Here is a 12,876-nt window from a genome sequence, read left to right as displayed (position 1 = left end):
AGAACTACTGTGGTGAGCACAACCCCTGAAACAGCCCCTTCACCCAGTCCATCCACAACCACAACCACAGGACCTCCAAAGCCAACGCCATCAATCGGAACCCCAGAATCATCGTCTACAACAGGGAGAACTACTGTGGTGAGCACAACCCCTGAAACAGCCCCTCCACCCAGTCCATCCACAACCACAACCACAACCACAGGACCTCCAAAGACAACGCCATCAATCGGAACCCCAGAATCATCGTCTACAACAGGGAGAACTACCCCTGAAACAGCCCCTCCATCCAGTCCATCCACAACCACAACCACAGGACCTCCAAAGCCAACGCCATCAATCGGAACCCCAGAATCATCGTCTACAACAGGGAGAACTACTGTGGTGACTCCAACCCCTGAAACAGCCCCTCCACCCAGTCCATCCACAACCACAACCACAACCACAGGACCTCCAAAGCCAACGCCATCAATCGGAACCCCAGAATCATCGTCTACAACAGGGAGAACTACTGTGGTGAGCACAACCCCTGAAACATTCCCTCCACCCAGTCCATCCACAACCACAGGACCTCCAAAGCCAACACCATCAATCGGAACCCCAGAATCATCGCCTACAACAGGGAGAACTACTGTGGTTAGCCCAACCCCTGAAACAGCCCCTCCACCCAGTCCATCCACAACCAGAACCACAGGACCTCCAAAGCCAACGCCATCAATCGGAACCCCAGAATCATCGCCTACAACAGGGAGAACTACCCCTGAAACAGCTTTTCCACCCAGTCCATCCACAACCACAACCATAGGACCTCCAAAGCCAACGCCATCAATCGGAACCCCAGAATCATCGCCTACAACAGGGAGAACTACTGTGGTGAGCACAACCCCTGAAACAGCCCCTACACCCAGTCCATCCACAACCACAACCACAACCACAGGACCTCCAAAGCCAACACCATCAATCGGAACCCCAGAATCATCGTCTACAACAGGGAGAACTACCCCTGAAACAGCCCCTCCACCCAGTCCATCCACAACCACAGGACCTCCAAAGCCAACACCATCAATCGGAACCCCAGAATCATCGCCTACAACAGGGAGAACTACTGTGGTTAGCCCAACCCCAGAAACAGCCCCTCCACCCAGTCCATCCACAACCACAACCACAACCACAGGACCTCCAAAGACAACGCCATCAATCGGAACCCCAGAATCATCACCTACAACAGGGAGAACTACTGTGGTGAGCACAACCCCTGAAACAGCCCCTCCACCCAGTCCATCCACAACCACAACCACAGGACCTCCAAAGCCAACGCCATCAATCGGAACCCCAGAAGTATCGCCTACAACAGGGAGAACTACTGTGGTGAGCACAACCCCTGAAACAGCCCCTCCACCCAGTCCATCCACAACCACAACCACAACCACAGGACCTCCAAAGCCAACGCCATCAATCGGAACCCCAGGAGCATCGCCTACAACAGGGAGAACTACCCCTGAAACAGCCCCTCCACCCAGTCCATCCACAACCACAACCACAGGACCTCCAAAGCCAACGCCATCAATCGGAACCCCAGAATCATCGCCTACAACAGGGAGAACTACTGTGGTGAGCACAACCCCTGAAACAGCCCCTCCACCCAGTCCATCCACAACCACAACCACAGGACCTCCAAAGCCAACGCCATCAATCGGAACCCCAGAATCATCACCTACAACAGGGAGAACTACTGTGGTGAGCACAACCCCTGAAACAGCCCCTCCACCCAGTCCATCCACAACCACAACCACAGGACCTCCAAAGCCAACGCCATCAATCGGAACCCCAGGAGCATCGCCTACAACAGGGAGAACTACCCCTGAAACAGCCCCTCCACCCAGTCCATCCACAACCACAACCACAGGACCTCCAAAGCCAACGCCATCAATCGGAACCCCAGAATCATCGCCTACAACAGGGAGAACTACTGTGGTGAGCACAACCCCTGAAACAGCCCCTCCACCCAGTCCATCCACAACCACAGGACCTCCAAAGCCAACACCATCAATCGGAACCCCAGAATCATCGCCTACAACAGGGAGAACTACTGTGGTTAGCCCAACCCCTGAAACAGCCCCTCCACCCAGTCCATCCACAACCACAACCACAGGACCTCCAAAGCCAACGCCATCAATCGGAACCCCAGAATCATCACCTACAACAGGGAGAACTACTGTGGTGAGCACAACCCCTGAAACAGCCCCTCCACCCAGTCCATCCACAACCACAACCACAACCACAGGACCTCCAAAGCCAACGCCATCAATCGGAACCCCAGGAACATCGCCTACAACAGGGAGAACTACCCCTGAAACAGCCCCTCCACCCAGTCCATCCACAACCACAACCACAGGACCTCCAAAGCCAACGCCATCAATCGGAACCCCAGAATCATCACCTACAACAGGGAGAACTACTGTGGTGAGCACAACCCCTGAAACAGCCCCTCCACCCAGTCCATCCACAACCACAACCACAGGACCTCCAAAGCCAACACCATCAATCGGAACCCCAGAAGTATCGCCTACAACAGGGAGAACTACTGTGGTGAGCCCAGCCCCTGAAACAACCCCTCCACCCAATCCATCCACAACCACAACCACAGGACCGCCAGAGCCAACCACACCAATAACAACCCCAGAACAAACTACTCCATGTGTCTGCACAGTAAATGGGAACCAGTACAAACCTGGTAAGATGTTAACCCTTTTTTCTGTTTAACAATCCAGAAGTGCTTTCATTACTTTACACCTCTGCTAATTGAAGTACAAACTCAACTAGGTTAAATGGCTTCAACCTTTCTTCTATTGAAATATCTAATACCGAAGAATCACTGCTCTTACAATCTTAACTCCCTTTATATGGATTTTTTATTTTATTTATACTTGATATTGAATATGTGAACATTAAATCGGGCAATGGTGTTTCAGGCAGTAGAGTTCGATCCCGACTCCTCCTCACTAAGTGTCGAAGTGTCCTTGAGAAGGACACTAAACCCCCAAACGCTCCCAATATGCAGGTTGTCACCCTAGATAATATCCTCTGCCATCGGTGTGTGAATTAGTAGATGTCTGAGGCATTAACCTATAAAGCGCTTTGAGTTCTCTATGACTAGAAAGGCGCTATATAAATGCATGCATGCAATATATATACATGAGTTTTGTATCTACAAAGGAAGGTGGAACATTAGTTTTTGATCTGTTTATGTTGCATACTGTTCAAGTGTTGTAATGTTTGAAATGTGATTACGTATAACTTCTGTTGTTAATAAAATTAATGAAATTATGTGAAATTTGAAACAAAATGAGATTCAAAAGAAAAATAATAATGTACAACAATTGTTTAACATCTCTTCTTGTTAATGTTTCCAGGCGATATCATCTTTGATGAGCATGACATTGGCTCAGGGATCTGTCTCACAATGATTTGCTCCAATATCTGTGAGATTCAGAACAGCACAGCACCTTGTCCCACACCCACCCCCGTTCCCACTCCCACTACTACTCCCTCTGTCACTCCAGACTGTCCTGAGTGGGACAAAGTGGTGAGTAACCACTGATGAAGTACTTTCTCGAAAGGTTAAAGGAGTTACTGATTACTGAGTTACTGAGTTACTCATTACAAAAGTATGATGCAAATAGTTTCTTCATACATGTCAACCCCTTCAGATGCCCACCTGTATAAAGTGAACGGCAGTGTAACAATGCAACGATTATTAACAGCACACTAATAGATTATTAACACCACACTAAGACATTATTAACAGCACACTAAGAGATTATTTACAGCACACAAAGAGATTATTAACACCACACTAAGAGATTATTAACACCACACTAAGAGATTATTAACAGCACACTAATAGATTATCAACAGCACAATAAGAGATTATTAACAGCACACTAAGAGATTATTAACAGCACACTAATAGATTATTAACAGCACACTAATAGATTATTAACACCACACCAATAGATAGTTAACAGCACACTAAGAGATTATTAACACCACACTAATAGATTATTAACACCACACTAATAGATTATTAACAGCACACTAAAAGATTATTAACACCACACTAAGAGATTATTAACACCACACTAATATATTATTAACACCACACTAATAGATTATTAACACCACACTTAGAGATTATTAACACCACACTAATAGATTATTAACACCACACTAAAAGATTATTAACACCACACTAAGAGATTATTAACACCACACTAATATATTATTAACACCACACTAATAGATTATTAAGAGCACACTAAGAGATTATTAACAGCACACTAATAGATTATCAACACCACACTAATAGATTATTAACACCACACTAAGAGATTATTAACAGCACACTAATAGTTCACCACGGACACCATTGTACAAAATGATATACAGAGCATACAAAGTCATATTTTCCTCTTTGTTTTCCTTAGCAAAATGAGACCTTTTGGCTCTGCAACTGCACACTGGCACGCTGCATTGAGGACAACATCATTGAGATTATCCCTTACGAGTGTCCACCTCTCCAGACTCTCACCTGTGCTAACGGGAAGAAACCAGTGCTGGTGTGGGATGAGAACCTCTGCTGCCAAAAATATGCCTGTGACTGTATGTCCCTTGATTACTACAGATAAATCTTAACTGAGGTTTAAAAGCAACCAAATCTTAACTGAAAGGTTTAAAAGCAACCAAATCCTAACTGAGGTTTAAAAAGGATCCAAATATTAAGGTTTAAGAGCAACCAGTGCTGGTTTGGGATGAGAATGTCTGCTACCAAAATACGCCTGTGACTGTATGTGCCGTCATGATTACATCATTGTTTAACTTCAAAGTTTTAGATAGTATATACGTGAACATGTTTACCTCAGTTGCTATATGATTTTACATTAACACCAGAAAGGTATTTATACTGTCCATAGTTTGAGGCCTGAGATAGGGCTGTTGTTCATTTTAACTTCAGTTGGTGGGTTGATCGTATATATTTGAGTACATGTTGAATACTAAATATAACCCTAAATTATGTTTTTTAGGTACCTGTGAAGGATGGGGAGATCCCCACTATGTGACATTTGATGGGCTTCCCTATAGTCACCAAGGAAACTGCACCTATGTGCTAATGGAGGAAATCCACCCTGTGTACGATTTTAAAATCTACGTCGACAATGTCAAATGCGACCCCAGAGAGGATGTATCCTGTCCACGCTCAGTCATAATCTCACACAAGTCAGACGTCATCACGCTGAAGAACAACAACCTTATGGGCCCTGCAAAACTGGAGGTAGGTTAAGGTACCACCTAGACAGCATTTGGAGGTAGGATGGCTAGGCACCCACCTAGACAGCATTTGGAGGTAGGTTAAGGTACCACCTAGACAGCATTTGGATGTAGGATGGCTAGTCACCCACCTAGACAGCATTTGGAGGTAGGATGGCTAGTCACCCACCTAGGCAGCATTTGGCGGCTAGTCACCCACCTAGGCAGCATTTGGAGGTAGGATGGCTAGGCACCCACCTAGACAGCATTTGGAGGTAGGATGGCTAGTCACCCACCTAGGCAGCATTTGGAGGTAGGATGGCTAGTCACCCACCTAGGCAGCATTTGGAGGTAGGATGGCTAGTCACCCACCTAGGCAGCATTTGGATGTAGGATGGCTAGTCACCCACCTAGGCAGCATTTGGAGGTAGTATTGCTAAAATCACAGATTCATAGACAGCATAGGGTTGCAAGGGAACAGCCAGCTGCTTTCCATTTTGGATGCAGCCAAGGAGTGAATTCAACAGGTTTCAGAGGTAGTGTTGCGGAGGCAACTAATTTGTTAGCTTCCTATTTTGCATGCAGCCGAAGGGTGACTTTAACATCATTGACTTTAATATGTGGTATGTTCTCCTACTGAATATTATTGCTTGTTATGGATGATTTACTGCTTAGATCTTCAGTACATGCAATTCAAATCAAACAGGACCTCTCACCACCATGAATTATCACTACTAGGTATAAATGAAATAAACCCATTTGAAATCTTCATGAGGAATAACCAAGGCTTTTGTATCTCTTTTTGTATCTTTTTTTTTTAATTTCTTTTCTGTATTGTTTTTGAATGCACTGTTTTAAATTGCTATCGTGACCCTGTTAAGCACCTTGAGACATCTTTGTATGTGAAAGTGTGCTATACAAATAAAATGGATTATTATTATTATTATTATTTATCTCTGCTTGTCCCATTCTTCATCTTCAGGCACAGAAGGATGGCACCACACTGAAGCTTCCGTACGCAAAGAACGGGATCAGGGTCTCAGGCTCCGGTCTCAAACTGATCTATGAGATTCCGCAGTTGCAAATAGTGGTGACCTTCGGAATAATAGGGTTCACAGTCAACCTTCCCTTCCAGCGTTTCGGCAATAACACACAAGGACACTGCGGTGAGTTCCGGATATTTCTTCTCTGTGCTACTTTCTTTAGGGATGGTAGCATTGTGAGCATTTCCTCACGCTCATTCACTGTTTATATAAATTGACAGGACAGGACAGTGTCTCCAACATATGTTGAAATGTAACATGCTGACAGATAGAATGTAACATGCTGCCATAGCTTAAGTATGTAGATTTAGAGAAACTTAAGTCCTGTGTGTGTGTGTGTGTGTGTGTGTGTGTGTGTGTGTGTGTGTGTGTGTGTGTGTTTGTGAGACTGTGTGTGTTTGTGAGACTGTGTGTGTGTTTGTGAGACTGTGTGTGTGTGTGTGTTTGTGAGACTGTGTGTGTGTGTGTGTGTGTGTGTGTGTATGTGTGTGTGTGCACATCCGTGCTTCACATTCTCAGGAACCTGCAACAACAACCCACACGATGACTGCAGGCTGCCTGACGGCCGGCTCGTTGACAGCTGTGCCGTGATGGCTGACTTCTGGCCTGCCCAAGACGTCTACAGACCAGACTGTCCTGTGCCCGATGTGGTGCCCACTGGCATGCCCCCCCCAGTGCCATCACTCAGACCTTGTGGCGAACACCCAGTGTGTGACCTCATCAACAGCGAGTAAGTCAGAGGCCTTACGGTGCAAACCCATGTCACCGTTATGAGCGACGCGATGTCTAAACCCAATGCATTTCAACGGGAGCCAATCCATTGTGACGTAGACCAGCGATTTGGCCGACGCGACCATGAAAATTCGAACAATGTTGAAACTTATGCAAATGAGGAGCGATTTTTCCCGGCAGCGGCCAATGAGATTGTTTGGTGTCGTCTTTGACGGTTTGAAAATTGTAGGACTGTACGCTATTTCCACACGCTACACCACGCCCACTCAAAGCGATGGAATTTGGTTGCGTCACTGTCATGGGTTTGCACCGTTAGGCATTTCCCCCTGGCATCACCACACGTAGGTGAAGTGCAGGGCCACATAGCACAGTCTGAATGGCGAGTTTCATTTAAAATGGGTTCATTTAGGAAACACTTTTATCCAAAGCTAGGTACCATACAGGTACACTTTTTCTCGGCTTGTGTACAAGTGACATCTTTTTTTCAAAGGAAATTTACTTTCCCACATGACTGATATTGATATTTAAATTAATTAAAGAAAACAGTGTAGTTTTTAGTGGAATCTAGTGGCTGAGTTGCTGAGTTTTAACCAACTGAATACCATTCCCATGTGCGAGTACCTACGGTGGACACCAAACGCCATAACAATGCGTAAAGCCCTATATGGAGCCAGTGATTCATACTAATAAAAACATAATCATGAATACTATATTCCATTTCTACTAATAGATGCCACTAAAAACTACACACTAGATCTTTTATGGAGTAGATTTCTTTTCCAAAGCAACTTCCTTGCACGTCGTCTGAGGCCTCTGTTGTTGTTGTGCTCAGTTTGTTTGCAGAGTGTCACCCGCACATCTCTCCCGACCGCTTCTTCGACGGATGCGTGTTTGACAGCTGTCACATGGTGAATCCGGTTGCTCAGTGCACCAGCTTGCAGATCTATGCGGATGCTTGCATCCAGGTCGGGGTGTGTGTCAACTGGAGGGACCACACCACTCTGTGTGGTAAGCCTGCGTTCTCTCACTGATACACAATATTGTTGACACATCACCACACTATTCTGTGTGGTAGGCCTGTGTTCTCTTACTGATACACAATACTGTTGACATATCTCACACTTACACAGACTACCCGAGTGGAGATGCTTTTACATTAAACAGTGTTTGGGTAAATCTTTGCAAAACGAGAAAAAAAGCACTCAACACTCCACTTATCCAGACTCTTTGCTGTCTTCACTGATTAATGGATTGTATTTGACTGTATATCATTCAAATAAATCTAAATCTAAATGTAGCCAGCGACTGCCCAGCTGACAAGGTCTACAAGCCTTGCGGTCCCGCTGAACAGCCAACATGTGATGAAAGGTAAGTGGCATCTCCTGATCTGTGCTGTCTTGTATTGTTCCTGTTAAATAACACGTCCCATGAAGCTTCTTTTCACTGTACTGTTCATTACACAAGCTGAGTTTCCATCCAACCCAGTTTAAGCGCGTTCATGAAACTCGAATGAAGAAATTAGTTTCCATCAGCTGTGTTACTCGCACTTAGTTGCAAATCACAGGGTTAATCCACCGCTCTCTAGGGAATACATTTCTTATTCGACCTAAAAGATTTAAATGAGATTTTCATGTGTTCCCACTCAGGATTTCCTATTCAAATGCTCAAAATGCACATTAAATAGTTGGACTGAACCCAGCTACAATCTGTTACACAAACCTACCTGAGTAATCTAGGAGGGCTCTTCTATTCATAGATTTATGATGACATTTCAAGGCTTTTGTCTTGTCACTTTTACACACTGAAGGTTTAAACATTAATATTTGTGGTTTGAATTGCACAGTGACACTGGCCCAGGCATGAATGTGACCACGGAGGGCTGCTTCTGTCCCGAGGGCACCAAACTCTTCAGCAAAGACTCCTCTGTGTGTGTGGACAAATGTGGTGGGTTATTTATATTATATTACATTACATTACATTATAAAACATTATGTTATATTATATTATATATTACATTACATTACATTACATTACATTACATTACATTACATTATATTACATTATATTATATTGTATTTTATTATGTTATATCGTATTATCAGCTAATTCACTGGTGAACTTCTGTTTATCTAGGATGTTTGGATCCTAATGGTAAAGCACGAGAGGTGAGTTTGACTTAGCGTTTCCTTATCCTCACGACAGGAACTGGTCTAGTATAGTGAGCAACCTGAAGGGTGCTTTGTATTATAACAACATGCTGTCTTAGAGTAACGTTAATGGGCAAAATAATAAAAGCATTTCACCCCATACTTGACTTTTTGACCATTACTAATTATAACCATGTGTGTATGTGGTTGTGTATGTGTGTGTGTGTGTGTGTATGTGTGTGTTTGTGTGTCTTTTGGTAGTTCAACGAGAGGTTTGAGCACAACTGTCAGGACTGTGTATGCGAGGAGTCCACCAAAGCCATCAGCTGCAAGGTGAAGCAGTGCCCGTCACCCAGTATCACCCCCTGCACTCAACCAGGTTTCGTCCTGGTCAACACAACAGACCCATCTGACCCCTGCTGCACTCAGCTCTCCTGCCGTGAGTGCCTCCCCCTCTTCATCACTGAGAACACTGTTGGGGGGGTTCAGAGAACGCTGTGGGGGGGTAGAGAGAACACTGTGGGGGTACAGAGAACACTGTGGGGGGCTAGAGAGAACACTGTTGGGGTTTCAGAGAACACTGGGGGGAGGGGGTACAGGGAACACTGTTGGGGCGGGTACAGAGAACGCTGTGGGGGGGGGGGGGGGGGGGGGGGGGGGGTACAGAGTGAAAACACTGTGTAAACCTCAGTCCTACTCGCATTTATCTGCGCGTCTGTAATGCATGAATCACAGTCCTGCACCAGACTCGAACCTGAAACCACGCCTTCGGTCATGGGAGGCAGGTGGGCTGAGAAGGAGGCTGAAATCCATGGGTGCTGCCATCTATCGCCGGCACGTCTCTTAATGTGTGCGTAAGGCCTGGCAGTGAGGTTGGGTGTTGGTGTTATAGTGGTTAGCATTGCCACCCTCTAGGGCAGTCAAGCCGGGTTTGATTCCCAGCCTGCAGGATGTAAATAGATGACAGCAATAGTAAATAAATGTAAATTCCGGTTTACTTAGTGCTTCACAGCTCCCTATCAGCAGGCTGCTGTTGCACTTGCACCTGTAGGTTTCAGCCTCTGTGCTGCTGGCTCATTCACCTGCCATGCCTGAGGTCGCGAGTTTGACCGTAGTGTGAAACGGTCAAACCTTCCTTTTACTGTTTCAATACATTGCCATCGTCCATGCGTGAGCACAAATATATTAACACGTGAAAACATAAAAACGTTCTAGCGTTTCCTTAAAAAAGCACTTTTTTCTGTCTGCATTTTCTTTCTTCAGGATGCGACAGCTCACTGTGTCCTATCCCTAATAAGAGATGCTCTGCGGGCTACGAGCCAGTGCTAATGCTAACAGAGGGGAAATGTTGCCAGGAGATCGGCTGTGGTATCCCCCTATTCTTCATCTCATTCATATCAGCATACTATTTTTTCTATTTTGACTCAGAGTAACTGTGTTTGTTTGTACTGTTCCTAGAGCCCAAGCCAGTGTGTCTACACAAACAGTTGGAATATAAGGTAATTTCACTTAACCTTCATGCAAAGAAATACATTAATACAATAAAAAAAAAATTCCATTCAGGATCTCAAAAGGACATTTCCCGTTGTACTTTACAGTACATAACAGGACATATAGAGTACATAGTATATATACTCTATATATAAAACAGCAGTAAGGAGTTTTGATCTTAAACCATTGAGCTTACTACCTACACGGCATCACAGACTTTGCAGAATGCAGACCCCCCCAAAAGCCCAGTTGGCACTGATATAATCTCATTATTATCATTATTATTATTATTATTATTATTATTATTATTAATAATCTTGTTAACTGTTGTCTATTCTGGAGATATAGTTGACAATGTCGTGCAGTCACAGTTTTTCTTATATTGTGGTTGGGAGTTCGGCCAAGAATACAGAACTGCATAGTGCATACCTTGGATGGCTAGATGTGTATTTAGTGTATTCATGAAAATGAACAAAACATTCCTCAAAAAGTGGCAAACTGTTGCATAGTGTTGCTTTGAATAGGTAATGTTTGATGTAAAAGCATTCACTTTAGTTTAAAATCGAAAGAGTTTATATAAAGGATGATAGTTACGTGTAGCGGAGTACACTACTGCATTAGCTAACGTTCATTCATTCTTGCACATGTGTTTTTCTTACTCTCTAGCCTGGAGAAACCGTACCAGTGATACCCTGTCAAGACTGCAAATGCTCTGAAGAGAAGGATCCCAAAACCAAATTTTTAGTAGTCAAATGCAATATGATGAATTGTAATGAAGACTGCGAACCTGTGAGGACACTTATCACATACACCATGAATACTATTGTTTTATTTAGTTAACTTTTCCCTCTGTGTGTCTACTACTACAAGTGTAGTTTTAATTGGGTTTTTTAGAACACATATTAAATGATTTCCTCCTTCTCTCTCTCTCTCGCTTTTCCCCCCTCTCTCTCGCTCTCTCTCTCTCTTCCTGCTTCTGTTTTCTCTCTGTGTTCCTCTTCTCCTGACAGGGATATGAATACCAGATTGACGATTATGACTACGATGCGTGCTGCGGCGAGTGCATCCAGACTCACTGCGCTCTTAACGTCAGCGGAGCAGTGCACCTGCTGGAGGTGCAGTATAGCAGACATGACCCTGTCACCCATCTCATCTCTTTGTGACTGTCACCAATCTCAGCTTTATCTGACCCTGTCACCAATCTCAGCTCTATGTCACTAATCTCAGCTCTATGTCACTAATCTCATCTCTATGTGACTCTGTCACTAATCTCAGCTCTAGCTCTTTGTCTCCTGATAGCTATCCACACTGTGTAAACCAACAGTGTACCATCGCAATCAAGGAGAGTGAAATGGATACTCCAGTTCCCAGTAATGGTTTCAATGGCCTGTCAAACACAGAGGAAGAAGTACATTATCCCATGTGTAACAGGCCTTGATATTCACTCATTCCATGACTGTTGAATAAGTTACAAACACTTGATGTGTGTGCTGATCTTGGGTACCCTCCACGGTCCACAACACGAACATCCATTTGACATATTTCTAGTAAAATGATGCTACTATTCTATCCTATACTGTTCCACAGGAGTGGTGTTTGATTGCCCACTATACTGTATGTGAACCTGTCCCCTCTTCTACATTTACATTTAGTAGACGCTTTTATCCAAAGCAACTTACAAGGATGTATACACAATTTTTTTTACACTGATGGCACACTGCACAGCAGGAGCAATTAGGGGTTCAGTGTCTTGCTCACGGACGCTTCGACAGGGAATCGAACTAGCAACCTTCTGATTACAAAACAACTTCTCTACCTCCTGTACCACTGTCTTCTACATCTGAACTGTGTGCCTTTGTCTTGTGTGTGTCCATAGCCTGGCAGCACCTGGTCCCCCCCTGACAGCAAATGTGTGACGTACATTTGCACTAAAGAGGGAGGCAAATTTATTGTTTCCAAGTCAGACATCCAGTGTCCCCCATTCAAGGAGAGCAACTGCCAGCCAGTAAGTACATGACATAGAGAAGAGGCTGTACTTCCTTACACACATTCACTCACACACACACACACACACACACACACACACACACACACACACACACACACACACACACACACACACACACACACCTTTTAAATACAAGCTAGAATTAGAATTT

The 12,876-nt window shown here is 44.5% G+C and overlaps 1 protein-coding gene across 1 annotated transcript in view; it reads left to right on the top strand.

Annotated features, from left to right (window-relative positions):
- LOC308372391 (mucin-5B-like) overlaps nucleotides 1-11,735 on the top strand; it is a gene marked incomplete at both ends in the record, with an annotated part of 34,939 nt that extends 23,204 nt beyond the window's left edge. Inside the window, 13 exons of the mRNA XM_080847545.1 lie at nucleotides 71-138; nucleotides 417-513; nucleotides 2,519-2,731; nucleotides 3,411-3,583; nucleotides 4,485-4,659; nucleotides 5,082-5,329; nucleotides 6,287-6,470; nucleotides 6,867-7,077; nucleotides 7,912-8,087; nucleotides 8,378-8,447; nucleotides 8,923-9,004; nucleotides 9,488-9,665; nucleotides 11,728-11,735. Coding sequence (XP_080703671.1) covers nucleotides 71-138; nucleotides 417-513; nucleotides 2,519-2,731; nucleotides 3,411-3,583; nucleotides 4,485-4,659; nucleotides 5,082-5,329; nucleotides 6,287-6,470; nucleotides 6,867-7,077; nucleotides 7,912-8,087; nucleotides 8,378-8,447; nucleotides 8,923-9,004; nucleotides 9,488-9,665; nucleotides 11,728-11,735 — 1,883 coding nt within the window. The remainder of the gene's footprint in view (nucleotides 1-70; nucleotides 139-416; nucleotides 514-2,518; nucleotides 2,732-3,410; nucleotides 3,584-4,484; nucleotides 4,660-5,081; nucleotides 5,330-6,286; nucleotides 6,471-6,866; nucleotides 7,078-7,911; nucleotides 8,088-8,377; nucleotides 8,448-8,922; nucleotides 9,005-9,487; nucleotides 9,666-11,727) is intronic.
- Nucleotides 11,736-12,876: the final 1,141 nt, after the last annotated feature.

Source organism: Sprattus sprattus (assembly GCF_963457725.1).
Source record: "Sprattus sprattus genome assembly, chromosome: 11".
Classification (NCBI taxonomy): domain Eukaryota; kingdom Metazoa; phylum Chordata; class Actinopteri; order Clupeiformes; family Clupeidae; genus Sprattus; species Sprattus sprattus.
This window is presented reverse-complemented; position numbering and strand designations above follow the sequence as displayed.